The sequence below is a fragment of the Trichechus manatus genome, unplaced genomic scaffold (assembly GCF_000243295.1).
Source record: "Trichechus manatus latirostris isolate Lorelei unplaced genomic scaffold, TriManLat1.0 scaffold00088, whole genome shotgun sequence".
Classification (NCBI taxonomy): Eukaryota; Metazoa; Chordata; class Mammalia; order Sirenia; family Trichechidae; genus Trichechus; species Trichechus manatus.
In genome coordinates, this window is record NW_004444024.1 from 7737900 (window position 1) to 7751999 (window position 14100).

The 14100-nt window shown below is 36.9% G+C and overlaps 1 protein-coding gene across 4 annotated transcripts in view; it reads right to left on the reverse strand.

The window, feature by feature from the left end:
* Positions 1 to 14100, reverse strand: part of INTS4 (integrator complex subunit 4) — a 109391-nt gene that overhangs the window by 70298 nt on the left and 24993 nt on the right. For all 4 annotated transcript variants that reach the window (XM_004381997.1, XM_023736591.1, XM_023736592.1 and 1 more), the window contains 4 exons: positions 5163 to 5348; positions 3472 to 3522; positions 2274 to 2362; positions 1060 to 1180 (listed from right to left, as the gene is read on the reverse strand). In XM_004381997.1, the coding sequence (XP_004382054.1) occupies positions 1060 to 1180; positions 2274 to 2362; positions 3472 to 3522; positions 5163 to 5348 (447 nt within the window). The remainder of the gene's footprint in view (positions 1 to 1059; positions 1181 to 2273; positions 2363 to 3471; positions 3523 to 5162; positions 5349 to 14100) is intronic.

Genomic DNA, 14100 nt, shown 5'->3' on the forward strand with positions numbered 1-14100 from the left:
ACTAGAATACTTAACTTTTTCATTATGAATAAGCAATATAATCTGTAAACAGGAAATACAGAAATCATCGAAATTCCTTATTATTCCATGAAAATGCTTCATACAGGTTTCTGTAGTTAGCCATAAAAGCTGTTCACAGAATCAGGAATATCACTGGATCTGTATCCAGTACAGTCAGATCCAAAGCATTTAGGCAACAATCCCACCAAGACTGGCAGTGCTGCAAGCCCTCAAAGGGAAGGGGAAGAAAAGAATCTCAATTTCTTGCTGTGATATTTACATAATTTTACAGATATTTATATACATTTATATAGTATAATTTCCCCCACTCCCACCCTCAACTGCTTATATATAAAAAAAATTCTCACAGATAAGTATGTCATTTGAGCATCATGACAACCCTACGAGGTAAACAGGAGAGCTACTGTAACTCCATTTAACAGATGAGGAAACTGAGACTAAGATCAAGTTATACGTCCATGGTAGCACAGCTAGAAACTGAAGCTGAGTATACGGCAACACTATTTCTGCTGTAAAAACATTTCTATCCCTGAAAATTAAAAAAAAGAAAAAAAAAGTTCTATGCAAAATAGTAGGAAACTATCAGGCTAAAAGTTAAGAGATCAGGAATTGAATCACAGTTCTACCACTTTCTATCTGTGTAAACTGGGTAATAAACTTCTCAGAGCCTGTTTTCTCCATTGGAAAATGGGGATAATAGTATCTATCTTGTAGGGTTAGTGTGCCAAGTAAATGAGATAATGTATGTAAAGGTCCTCCTACCAAAGTATCTAGATGGCATAACAGGTGCTTAGTAAACAGTAGCAAATATCTTTCTTATTAGTTTCCTTTCCTCTGGGCCTTGGCTGCCTCATATGTTAAATAACAAGGTTAAACAGGATTAGCTTTAAAATTCCTTACAGTTCTAAAAGACTACTTCTCCATAGGAAAGTGAACCATTTCTTTTCTATTTTAAGAAATTCTGAGTATTCCAAAAGTGGGTCAAACCTTTGCACAAAGGTAAGAGGCAGTATGTTCACTAAAGAAAGTGTAACTTACCAATAGCTTTGCAGCTTGAACTCGAACCACCCAGGAGCCATCACTGACCATGTGACAAATTTTTCCAAATGCATCATCAACTAAGCGAATTTCTTCATTAGAAGAAGGGATTGGGACAATGCTAAATTAAAAGAAACCACATATGACAAAACATAAGCCTAAGGCTGCACGGTCAATAAACCGAGAATATCCAAAGAAAACTGGCACACATGGAAATGATAACCAAATAGTTCAAATTCTAGAAAAATAAAGTATATTTTAGAGTAAACAAATCACTCTGGGAATATGAACCAATCATTTTAGTTGTAATGCAAATTTTCAGTGATCTAAATAAAAGTGTTTAACCCACCAAAGGTTCAGTATTTGTGAGGATATAAAAAACTAACCACCATAGAGTGTTTTATATATTTAAGTTTATTCTCTCCTATAATTGCATTGCTGTCAATACAGTAAATCTGAGAATGAATCATATAAAGCCTACTTGCAAATCTGACCCTAAAAGAAGAGGCAATTTCCAGTTAGTTTTTTTTTTTTGGCGGGGGGGAATATACTAATACATTACAAAATGATGCCTAGTCCTATAGGCTTACTAATTCATTCCAGTTTTCAGATTTCAGGAGGCAGTTTAATGAAAAGTAAAGAGAACTGGACTCGGGCTTCAGCACTGCTCAGTCATTCATCAACTACAAAACTGTGGGTCAAGTCACTGAACCTCTTTTGAGCACTTCTGTAAGATAAATAGTATTTGACTCATCTCACAGAATCACTGTGAGAATCAAATGATTCAGTTGATGTAGAAATATTTTTAGCCAGGAAAACATCACAAAAGAAATACCACATAAGGGATAATTATTCTCAAACTCACCTGGTATCTTAATCTGGCATTCGTATTTTCTAAAATGGGTCCCAGACAATTTTAAAGACAAAAAAAAAAAGTGCTGAAAACCACTTGAGAAAGCTAGTCCAACCTCGTCATCTATAGATGAGGACCTTGGGACCCAGAGTGGTGAAGTATCTTTCCCAAGGGACATAGAAAGTACCAGACAGAGCTGAAAAATGAGGAGGACCGAGTATTCTGATTTTCAGAGTCTGTGCTTTCCCCCCATTCCACCCTGCCTTCCAGAATTCATTTTCTGCAGGCAGGCTGTTTGCATGGTGGGAGGAGAGAAGAATAGATTAGTAATGAACAATAGCTGGTTTACACCCACACTAACCTTTCAGGATAGAGCTGACTGACAACCCAGATAAGCTGGACTGCAGCACTGCGCACTTGTTCGTAATCATCAGAGAGCAATTTGCAGGCCTGCAAAGAAGGATTCCAAAAGTCTATTAGTTCTGTGCCCTCCCAGGTGATGTTCAAACTAGTTTCAAAACAAGGATAGGGCGGCTGGATAAGAATGCCAATCAAAATACTTGTGGGTGGTTTTAACTTCTTGAACCTTTGCCCAACATAAGCATTCTTGGCCTCAGTCAGCTGCTCTGGCTGTGTTGACAGTGTACTCCACCCCCACCCCCACCCCTCTCCAGGTCTGACAGTAGAACCCACCACAGACTGATAGTACAAAAACCATCTGAATGGCACCAAGCCTAGCAAAGCCTGTTTTCACAGGCTCAAACACCTAAGATGTCCTTCCCCCTGCCTGTAAGACCAAAGTACACGTTTTTTACTTAAAGTCCATCAGAACACCAAATGCTGAATTTTAATACTAAGCTGCCAAAACAGGCCAGATTACTGTTTTACTTTGATCTGAAATGGAATATCCTTACTCCACCCATAATCATGACAACATCCTAGACTTCAACAACACTCAGAACTCAGAAACTTTAAAACTTTAAAACAATGTATTCCATGCTCTGATCGTAACATCCTACTGCTCTAGTCTTCCATGACTTAACCCATCACGTCTACTGAGCCTGCCAGTCCTTTTAACCAGAGCTTCTCAACCTAGGCACAATTTACATTTTGCGTCAGATAATTCTTTGTTGTGGAAGCTGTCCTGTGCATCGTAGGAGTTTAGCAGCATCCTTGGCTCTACCCACTAGATGACAATAGCACTTCCCTCTCCCTGCCTTGTAACAGCCAAAAATATCTCCAAATGTTGCCAAATGTCCCCTGGAGAGCAAAATCACCCCCAGTTAAGAACCACTGATTTAACCCCACCCCTTTTCTCCCTATGGACCACCCTGTCCTTGTTCCATACTTTTCCTTTGCACACATGCCAGGGCTGTGAAATTACATATCCCCCATTCTCTTCTTGGAAAGTATGTTTTAGATTCAAAAACATATAATTTTACATTCATTCTAATTAGTGTTGTCACTCTTAGCTAGCTGAAGCTCTTATGTTTCCAAATTCTGACAATAGGTGTGCTACCCACCCCCCACCACCGCCAGACAGTAGTCATCTCAGGTACCTGATTATAAATTGTCTGCTGTAATTTCAGTCCTCTTTCATGGAGCTGCAACTAGATAATAAAGATATAGTTTAAGTATTTGGAAAAAAAGATCAATATTTCCAATGTCTCCCCACAATCTCACATATTCCCCCCATTATAGCAGACTAACATAATTTCCTTCAGTCAAAATCAGTGCTAGATAAATAAGAAGACTGGTCAAAGACTTTCCAATAGAAGTGCTCAAACACTCAATAAATCTAATTCATGAAATGGCCAAGGGAGTACCAATAAAATAAAATAATGTTAAGAAGGCTGAGGAAGAAATGGTTAACACCACCTCCCCAAAAAAGCATGCCCTCCTGATAACTTGCACCTGTATGTCTGAAACATGGAAGGTACAGCATGTACCTATTGTAATACAACACCAGCATGCACCTATACAATAACAAATCACCTCCCTTTCTGCTGGGAAGGGGGACCTGGAGGAGGGATGTGATGTGGTACTGTATTACAACAGGTATAGGTTTTAACAACAGGTATAGGTTGTATCTACCCTGTTTCAGAAATATAGGTTAAATTTACCAGAGAAGCCCAAGAAAAGCACAACTGATATACAAGAATGTGTGCCTTTGAGTCCTGTGACACCACCACCAACACCCTCCTGAAAGTGTGCAGGTATATACTGGGGGTGCTCAGAATGCAGCCAAGGCAGAACTAGCCATGAACTTAAAAAATAATCAAAAACAACAACAACAAACATCCCCAGTTAGTTTCCATGATCTTTTTTTTTCCTTAATTGTGCATTAAGTGAAAGTTTACAGTTCAAGTCAGTTTCTCATACAAAAACTTATACACACACTGCCATGTAACCCTAGTTGCTCTCCCTATAATGTGACAGCATACTCCTCCTTTCTACCCCGGATTTCCCAGGTCCATTCAACCAGCTCCTTGTCCCTTTTTGCCTTCTCATCTCGCCTCCAGACAGGAGCTACCCATTTAGTCTCATGTATCTGCTTGAGCTAAGAAGCACTCTCTTCACAAGTATCATTTTATGTCCCATAGGCCAGTCTAATCTTTGTCTGAAGAGCTGGCTTCGAGAATGGTTTCAGTTCTGGGCTAATAGAGAGTCTGGGGGCCATGTGTTCCAGGGTCCCTCCAGTCTGTCAGACCATTAAGTCTGGTCTTTTTATTAGAATTTGAGTTCTGCACCCTACTTTTCTCCTGCTCCGTCAGACATTCTCTGTTGTGTTCCCTGTTAGGGAGGTCACTGGTGGTAGCCGGGCACCATCTAGTTCTCTGGTCTCAGACTGATGGAGTCTCTGGTTTATGTGGCCCTTTCATCTCTTGAGGCTAATATTTTCCTTGTGTCTTTGGTGTTCTTCATTTTCCTTTGCTCCAGATAGGTTGCAATCAATTGATGCATCTCAGATGGCCGCTCGCTAGCTTTTAAGACCCCAGACGCCACTCACCCAAGTGGGATGCAGAACATTTTCTTAATAAACTTTGTTATGCCAATTGACCTAGACGTCCCCTGAAACCATGGTCCCCAGACCCCCGCGCCTGCTACTCTGTCCCTTGAAGTGTTTGGTTGTATTCAGGAAACCTCTTAGCTTTTGGTTTAGTTCAGTTGTGCTGACTTCCCCTGCATTGTGTGTTGTCCTTCCCTTCACCTAAGATAACTCTTATTTACTATCCATGATCATTTTTACCATGGCTTTTATAGCTGCTGTTCTGACACGTGGGTCCTGGTCACTGAAGTAATCCCCTATAATCTTCTGGACATCTCTGGTAGCTAAGCCTTCTGTATCCTTTGTGCCACTTTTCTCCAAGGAGCCAAGATTGCCAAGTAATTGCAGGCACTTATTTCTTACACCATGAGAGGTATCTGTCAGGTGCTATAAAAAGAAAAGAGGGACCAAACAAGATTAAGCAACAGAAGAAAAAGGACACATTGCACCTCAAAAAAATTAAAAATTTTTGTGCACCAAAGACATTATCAAGAATGTGAAAAGACAATTTACAGCATGGGAGAAATATCTGAAAATCATGTATCTGAGCAGGATTTAATAACCAAAATATATAAAGAACTCTTAGAACTCAACAACAAAAAGGACAAACAACCCAACTAAAAAATGGGCAAAGGACGTAAACAGTATACAAATGGCCAGCAAGCACATGAAAAGATGTAAGGAAATGCAAATCAAATCTACAAAAAGATATCACTTCAAACCCACTACCAGTTGCCCTCAAGTCTGTTCAACACATGGTGACCCCATGTGTGTGAGTAGAACTGTGCTCCATAGGGTTTTCAATGGCTGTTTTTTTAGAAGTAGATCACCAGGCCTTTCTTCTGAGGTGCCTTTGGGTGGACTTGAACCTCCTTTTGGTTAGCAGCTGAGAGTATTAACCATTTGCATCACCTAGGGACACCGACTAGAATGGCCTTAATCAAAAAACAAAAAATAACAAGAGTTGAGCAGGATGTGGAGAAATAGGAATCCTTGTACACTGCTGATGGGAATGTAAAATGGTGCAGCCACTGTGGAAAACTGACATATGCTACAACTTGGGTGAATCTCAAAAACTTATGCTAAGTGAAAGAAGCCAGACACAAAAGGTCACGTATTACCTGATTCCTTTTATATGACAGATCTTGTTTCACAGGCACAGTAGCTTAGTGGAATGAGCACAGACTGGAATCAGACTTAGGTTTGACTGCTGACCCTGCTACTTAGCATCTATATGATCTTAACCAAGCCCCTTACCAAAACAAAAAAAACCCAAACCAGTTGCCCTCAAGTTGATTCCAACTCATGGAGACCCCATGTGTTGCAGAGTAGAACGGCACTTGCTCTATAGGGTTTTCAGGGCTATGGCCTTTTGGAAGCAGACTGCTAGGCCTTTCTTCCAAGGCACCTCTAGGTGGGTTCAAACCACCAGTCTCTTGGTTAACAGTCAAATGTTTAATCTTTTGTGCCCAGGGACTCCTAACTAAGCCCCTTAAGCTTTCAGAAATCTTTAATTTGTAAAAACAGGAATAATACCCTCTACCACACAGTTTTACAGTGACTGGATTAAATGAATTAATTTTATAATTACTGTACGTAAAACAGCAAGTAATGTCTGAGAAACAACAGACATTCAGTAAGTAGAGTGCCTAGTATAGTGTCTGGCACCCACCTGTGCTTAAAATTAAACCTACTTTAGAAGAAAAGGGAAATAGTTGGGGAAGAGACAAAGAACAGGTTACAATGGTAAATTTTTTGTTATATATATTTTACCCCAACAAAATAAAATTTAAAAAAAGGTTCAGTCAAGCATTTTATCTCAGGGTTAATTCCTTGCTTCCCAGTTATTTAGTCTACAAAAATGTGAAACATACATGCTTATGTCTTCACAATGCCTTACATATAGTAAGGGCTCAAAGTAATCCAACAAAATAAGGCAATGAAACAGGCTGAGAAGTCAGAAACTTCCAGATATGAAGCTGACCAATGACTCTGTTTGGCACAGTTAATAGAGCAGGTTTTCTTTTAATGAACTATTTTTATTTAGCACGGAAGCATCATTTCTCATAACTAAACTGCTGACTGAACCACCAGCCTTTGGACATTTGCTACTATTTGATTTTGAAACAAGAAGCTAAGAGCTTCTAGTACTATTAAGGTAACCAGGAACACTGACGCACAACTGACCTATTACTGCACACTGAATCTTAGCCCAAAAGAGAGTGTAAGTCTAAATTACACCCTCAGGGCAGCAATTACAATTTTATCAAGTCCTTCACCTACAGGTGACTTCCTGCATCACGGCTACCATCATTCCTGCATCACGGCTACCATCTTTCATAGCCGCCAAGTGTCTCCTCTGCAGAGGATGTCATTTTGGAGTTATACACTCTACCATGCCATTAAGGTGCCATCATTTTTATGTTAATGGAAAAAGTAAGCAAACCACATCCCCACTAATAAGAGCACGCTTTGCCAAAAATGAAATAAACTAACCAGTTAAAAACTACTGCTTAAGGGTAAAAACAAAAATCAATGGTCAAGTACAATAAAAAAAAGGTGAGAATGAAGCTAAATAAGACAAAAATAACTTACTGATTCATTCGGTTTCAATATAGTTTTTAAGCACAGATAAAAATTCAGTGTACTTCATATGCAAATGATTCTAATAGATACCCTCTCCTAACAAGCCACACAAAGTATCTGTTTGGGCGGTATGGTATACACGTTTAAAAGCTATATGGCCCATCTGTTGCCGTCAAGAGTTAACTGCACTTTTCCCATAGAATTAAAGAACAGAAAAGAGACAGTAGGCATCCATGAATGACCTGAGATACATGAAATCAAGCACTGTAACATCAAGTAAGAAGAACAAACTTCCTATACTTTCAAATAATTATCTGAGGGGGTAACAGCAGTAAATACCTACTTTCTGCATTGCCTCTGCTGTTTCTGAAGCATTTCTCATGCTTGTCCCTCACTAAGAATTTTCCACAATAAGTAAGATAATGCAAGTTGAATGTTTATTAAGAAGGGTTGAAAGAACAGTGTTCTGGTTTGCAGAAAACTACCAGTTTGCAGAGAATTAGTACATAATAAAATGCAACTGCATTAGTTTCCTATGGCTGCTGTAACAAATTACCACAAACTGGGTGGCTTAAAACAACAGAAATGTATTTTCTCACAGTTCTACAGGCCAGATGTCTGATATCAAGGTGTTAGCAGGCCCATGCTCTTTCTGAAGGTTCTAGGAAAGATCCTTCCTTGCCTCGCCTAGCTTCTGGTGGTTGCTGGCAATCCTTGGCATTCCTTGGCTTGCAGCTGCATCTCTGCCTCCTTTGTCACATTGCCTTCTTCCATCTGTCTCTGTATCCCTCCTCCAATAAGGACACCAGTCATTGGATTTAGAGCCCACCCTAATTGAGTATGACTTCATCTTAACTAATTATAAGTGCAAAAACTAATTTCCAAATAAGGTCACATACTGAGGTTCTGGTAGACATGAATTTTTGGGGACAATCCTCAACCCAGCAGCAATTAACACTAAAATTCTACCAAAGTGAACCTGATACACACAACAACATGATGAATCTCACAAACATGATGCTGAGTGAAAAAAGGTCACAACAGGATACATACTACATGATTCCATTTATATAAAGATCTAGAATAGGGAAAATTAATCTATGGTGAAAAATCAGAAAAGTGGTTACCTGGAACAAGAAGAAACTTTCTGGTGCTATGTAAATATTCTATTATCTTGATAAGGGTGTGGATAATACAATGGTGAACATTTGTCAAAACTCATTAAATATCTATATTTCACTGTATATAAGTTATACCTAAAAACACTATAAACACACTACATGAACAATCATCAAGATATGTAAACAAAGTATGTATAGAACAGCATGTAGGGTGTGTTACTATCTCTATAAAAGAAAAAGGATATACATACATATATATATATACACACACACACATACATGTATATACACATATATATGTTCAGAGTATATATGAATTGAATATCTTCGCAGAGACATGCAAGAAACTTTACAGTGGTTAATTCTAAGAAGGAAACTATGGGACAAGATTGGGAAGGAGACATACTTGGTATGGTTTAAATTTTGTCCCTACTCTGTGAATCCATTATATTTAAAAATAAATAAATGAAAATTAATTTTAAGAAACTAGGCAACCCAGCTGGATGAATGGACATGGGAAATCAGAGGTGGAAAGTGTGTTGTCACAGTACAGGGAGAGCAATTAGGGTCACATAACAATGTATGTATACACTTTTGTATGAGAGACTAACTTGAAATGCCAACTTTCACTTAAAGCACAACAATAAAATAAAATAATTAGGCATCCCAAATTGACCGACAGATTCAACACAATCCCTATCCAAATCCCAGCTGCCTTTTTTGCAGATATTAACACGCTAATCCTAAAATTCATATAGGAGTGAAGAGACCCAGAATAATCAAAGTACTATTGAAAAAGAAAGTTGGAAGACTCACACTTCCCAATTTCAAAACTTACTAGAAAACTACAATAATGAAGACAGTGTAGTAGTGGCAGAAAGATAGACATATAGATCAACAGAAAAGAATTGAGAGTACAGAAACAAACTGTTATGTTTATAATCAATTGATTTTTAACAAGAGTGCCCATTCAATGGGGATAGAATAGTTTTTTCAATAAATAGTGCTGGGACAACTGAGTATCTACCTGCAAAAGAATGAAGTTAGACCTCTAATTCACACCATATACGAAAATTAACTCAAATGGGATCAAAGAATTAAATATGAGAGCTAAAACTATAAAACTAGTACAAGAAAAAATCCATTGCCGTCAAGTCAATTCCGACTCACAGCGACCCTATAAATTGTCCTAAACCATCACTGTCCAGTCAATTCCGATTCACAGTGATCCTACAGGACAGAGCAGAACTGCCCCATAGGGTTTCCAAGGCTGTAATTTTTATGGAAGCAGACTGCCTCATCTTTCTCCCACAGAACTGGTGGTTTCGAACAGCCAACCTTCTGGTTAGCAGCCGAGCGCTTAACCACTGAATCACCAAGGCTCCTTAGTACAACGAAACATAGGTGTAAATCTTTATGGCCTTGGGTTAGGCAATGGTTTCTTATATATGACACCAAAAGCACAAGCAACAAAAGAAAAAATAGATAAATCAGATATCATATAAATTAAAAACATTTGTGCTTCACAGAACACTATCAAGAAAAGGAACAGACAATCCACAGAATGAGAGAAACTATTTGCAAATCATATAAACAATAAGGGATTAGTATCCAGAATACATAAAGGACTATTACAACTCAATGATAAAAAGACAAATAACTCAATTTTAAAATGGGCAAAGGATCTGAAAAGACATTTCTCCAAAGAAGATATATAAACGGCTAACAAGTGCATGAAAAATGCTTGACATCATTAGTCATTACAGAAATACAAATCAAAACCACAATGACACACCACTTCACACCCACTAAGATGAATGTAATAAAAAAAGACAGATAAAAAGTGGATGTGGAGAAACTGGAGCTTTGGAACATTGCTAATGGGAAGGTAACATGGTACAGCCACTCTGGACAAGTGTCTGATAGTTCCTGTTAAATGAATATACCCAAGAAAACTGAAAATATGTGTCCAAACAAAAAGTTGCACATGAATATTCATAGCAGCACTATTCATAATAGCCAAAAAGTGGAAACAATCCAAATGCCTACCTACTGATGAACAGATAAACAAAATGTGGTATATCCATACAATGAAATATTATTTGGTCATAAAAAGAATAAAGTACAGATATATGCTTCAACATGGATGAAAACCTTGAAAACATTAAGTGAAAGAAGCTAGATACAAAAGGCCACAAATCGTATGATTCCATTTATGTAAAATATCAAGAATAGGCAAATCCATAGGGACAGAAAATAGATTAGCAGTTCCAAGGGACTGAGGGAGTGACTGCTAAGGGGTATGGGGTTTCTTTTTGGTAATAAAAATGTTCTGGAATTAAATAGTTGTAATAGTTGCACAACTTTGTGAATATACTAAAAAACATTGAAATGCGCACTTTAAAAGGATGAATTTTAAAAATAATAGCTTTATTGAAATATAATTTACATACAATTCACCCAGTTGAAGTGTACAATTCAGTGGTTTTTAGTATATTCACAGATATGCACAATCATCACCAATATCAGAACATTTACATCACTTCAAAAAGAAACCTTTTACCCTTTAGTTATCAAACCCCTGTACACATATCCCTCCTTCCACCAGTATTAAGAAATCACTAGTCACCTTTCTATAAATAGGCCTATTCTACATATTTTATATAAATAAAATCATATAATATGTGGTCTTTTGTGGCTGGCTTCTTCACTTGGTGTAATGTTTTCAAGGTTCATCCATGTTGTAGCATGTATTAGTACTTCATTCTTTCTTATGGTCAAACAATATTTCATTGCATGCATTTGCCACATTTTGATTATCCATTCATTAGATGGACATTTGGGATCTTTCCATCTTTTGATTATTATGAATAATACTGTTATAAACATTCGTGTTCAAATTTTTATGTAGACATGTTTTCAGTTCTCTTGGGTAGATACCTAGCGGTGGAACTGATTTGTCATATGATAAATCTATGCTTAACATTCTGAGGAAGTGTCAAACTGTTTTCCAAAGTGGCTATACCACCTTACATTCACAGCAGGAATATATAAGGGCTCCAATTTCTTTACATCTTCACTAATACTTGGTATGCTCAGTCTTTTTGATTACTGCCATCCAAGGGGTGTGAAGTGGTATGTCATTGTTTTTGATTTGCAATTCCCTAATAATTGATGATGTCAAGCATATTTAGGTGACTTTATTAACCATTTGTGTATTTTCTTTGGAGAAATGTCTATTCAGATTTTTGCCCATATTTTATTTGGGCTTTTTTAAAAAAAAATTATACGGTTGTAAGAGTTCTTTCTATATTCTAGATACAAATCCCTTATTAGATATATGACTCGCAAATATTTTGTCCCATTCTGCGGGTTATCTTTTCGCTTTCTTGATAAACGTCCTTTGAAGCACAAAAGTTTATAATTTTGATGAAGTGCAATTTATCTATTTTTTTCTTTTGTTGCTTGTGCTTTTGGTGTCATATCTAAGAATCTATTGTCAAGTCCAAGGTCATGAAGAGTTACCCCTGTTATCTTCTAAGAATTTTGTAGTTTTAACTTGTACATTTAGATCTTTGATCCAGTTTGAGTTAATTTTTCTACGTGATATAAGGCAACGTTATTTCATTCTTTTGCAGGTGGATATCCAGTTGTCCCAGCACCATTTGTTGAAAAGATTATTCCTACCCCATTGAATGTTCTTGGCATCCCTGCTGAAAATCAGTTGACCAAAGATGACTGACTTTCTGGACCCTCTATTCTACTCTTTTTATCTATATTGTCTATCCTTAAGCTAGCACCACTCTGTCTTGATTACTCGTGCTTTCTAGTAAGTTTTAAAATTGGCAAGTATAGATTGTCTTACTTTGTTCTTCTTTTTCAAGACTGTTTTGGCTACTCTGGGTCCCTCAAAATTGCATAAGAATTTTAGAATCAGCTTGTTGATTTCTCCAAAAAAAAAAAAGCCGGCTAGGATTCTGACAGGGATAGCATTGAATCTATAATTTGGGAAGTATTGCCATCTTAACAATATAAGGTCTTCTGAGCCATGAACATGGGATGTTTTCCATTTAGATCTCCTTTAGTTCCTTTCAATAATGTTTTGTAGCTTTCAGAGTGTAAGTTTTGTACTTCTTTTGTTAAATTTCTTCCTAATTTTTATTATTTTTGATGCTCTTATAAATGGATTGTTTTCTTAATTTCGTTTTTGGATGTTCATTCCAAGTGTACAGAAATAAAATTAATTTTTGTATAATTGATCTTGTATCTTACAACTTTGTTTTACTTCTTCCTTTCCAGTGTGGATGCTTTTATTTATTTTTCTCGCCTAACTGCACTGGATAGAACCTCTAGACAACGTTGAATAGAAGTGCAGAGAGTAGAAATATTTGTCTTGTTCCTGATCTTAGGAAAAAGCATCCAGTCTTCAGTCATCAAGCATATTAGCTGTGGGTTTTTCAAAGATTCCCTTTGTCATGCTGAGGAAGTTCCCTTCTATTACCAGTTTGTTGAGTATTTTCAATATAAAAGGGCATTGGATTTTGTCAAATGCTTTTTCTGCATCTACTGAGATGATCATTTGGTTTTTATTCTATTGAAATGGTGTATCACATTAATTGATTTTCAGATGTTAAACCAACTTTGCATTTCTGCATCCATATTCATAACTGATATTACCATATTTTTACACCAATAATGTGCACATTCTATGTTGGTTTGCCAACTGCTCCCTCCCCACAGGAGGTATTTTCGTAAGCACTGCTATGCCAATTATTTTTTTTTTTACATATTGCTGTAAAAAAAATTAGCATAGCACATTTACCAAAATACCTCTGGGGGGGAGGGAGCAGTTGACAAATGTAGAAAGTATGCGTTATTTATGTAAAAATACAATAGTCTGTAGTTTTCTTTTCTTGTAATGTTTTTGTCTAGTTTTGATATCAGGGTAATAATACTCTCATAAAATAGGTTGGGAAATGTTCCCTCTAAACTTTGGAAGAGTTTGTGAATGACTGGTATAATTCTTTATTAATGTTTGGTAGAATTCACCAGTGAAGAAGCCATTTGGGCCCGAGTTTTGTTTTTGTTTTTCTTTTTTTTAAATTAGCAATTCAATCCCTTTGTTACAGGTCTATTCATATTTTTTATTTCTTTTTGAGTCAGTTGCAGTAGTTTGTGTCTTTCTAGAAATTTGTCCATTTCATCTAAGTTATCAAATTTATCAGCATATAAGTGTTCACAGTATTCCTTTATAATCTGTTTTATTTCTGTCAGGTTGGCAGTAAAATCTCTTTGATTTCAGATACTAGTAATTTCAGTCTTCTCTCTTTTTTTCTCAGTCAATCTAGCTAAAGGTTTGTCATTTTTGTTGATCTTTTCAAAGAGCCAGCTTTTGGTTTTAATTAACTTTTGTTTTTTGTTTTTTTTTTTTT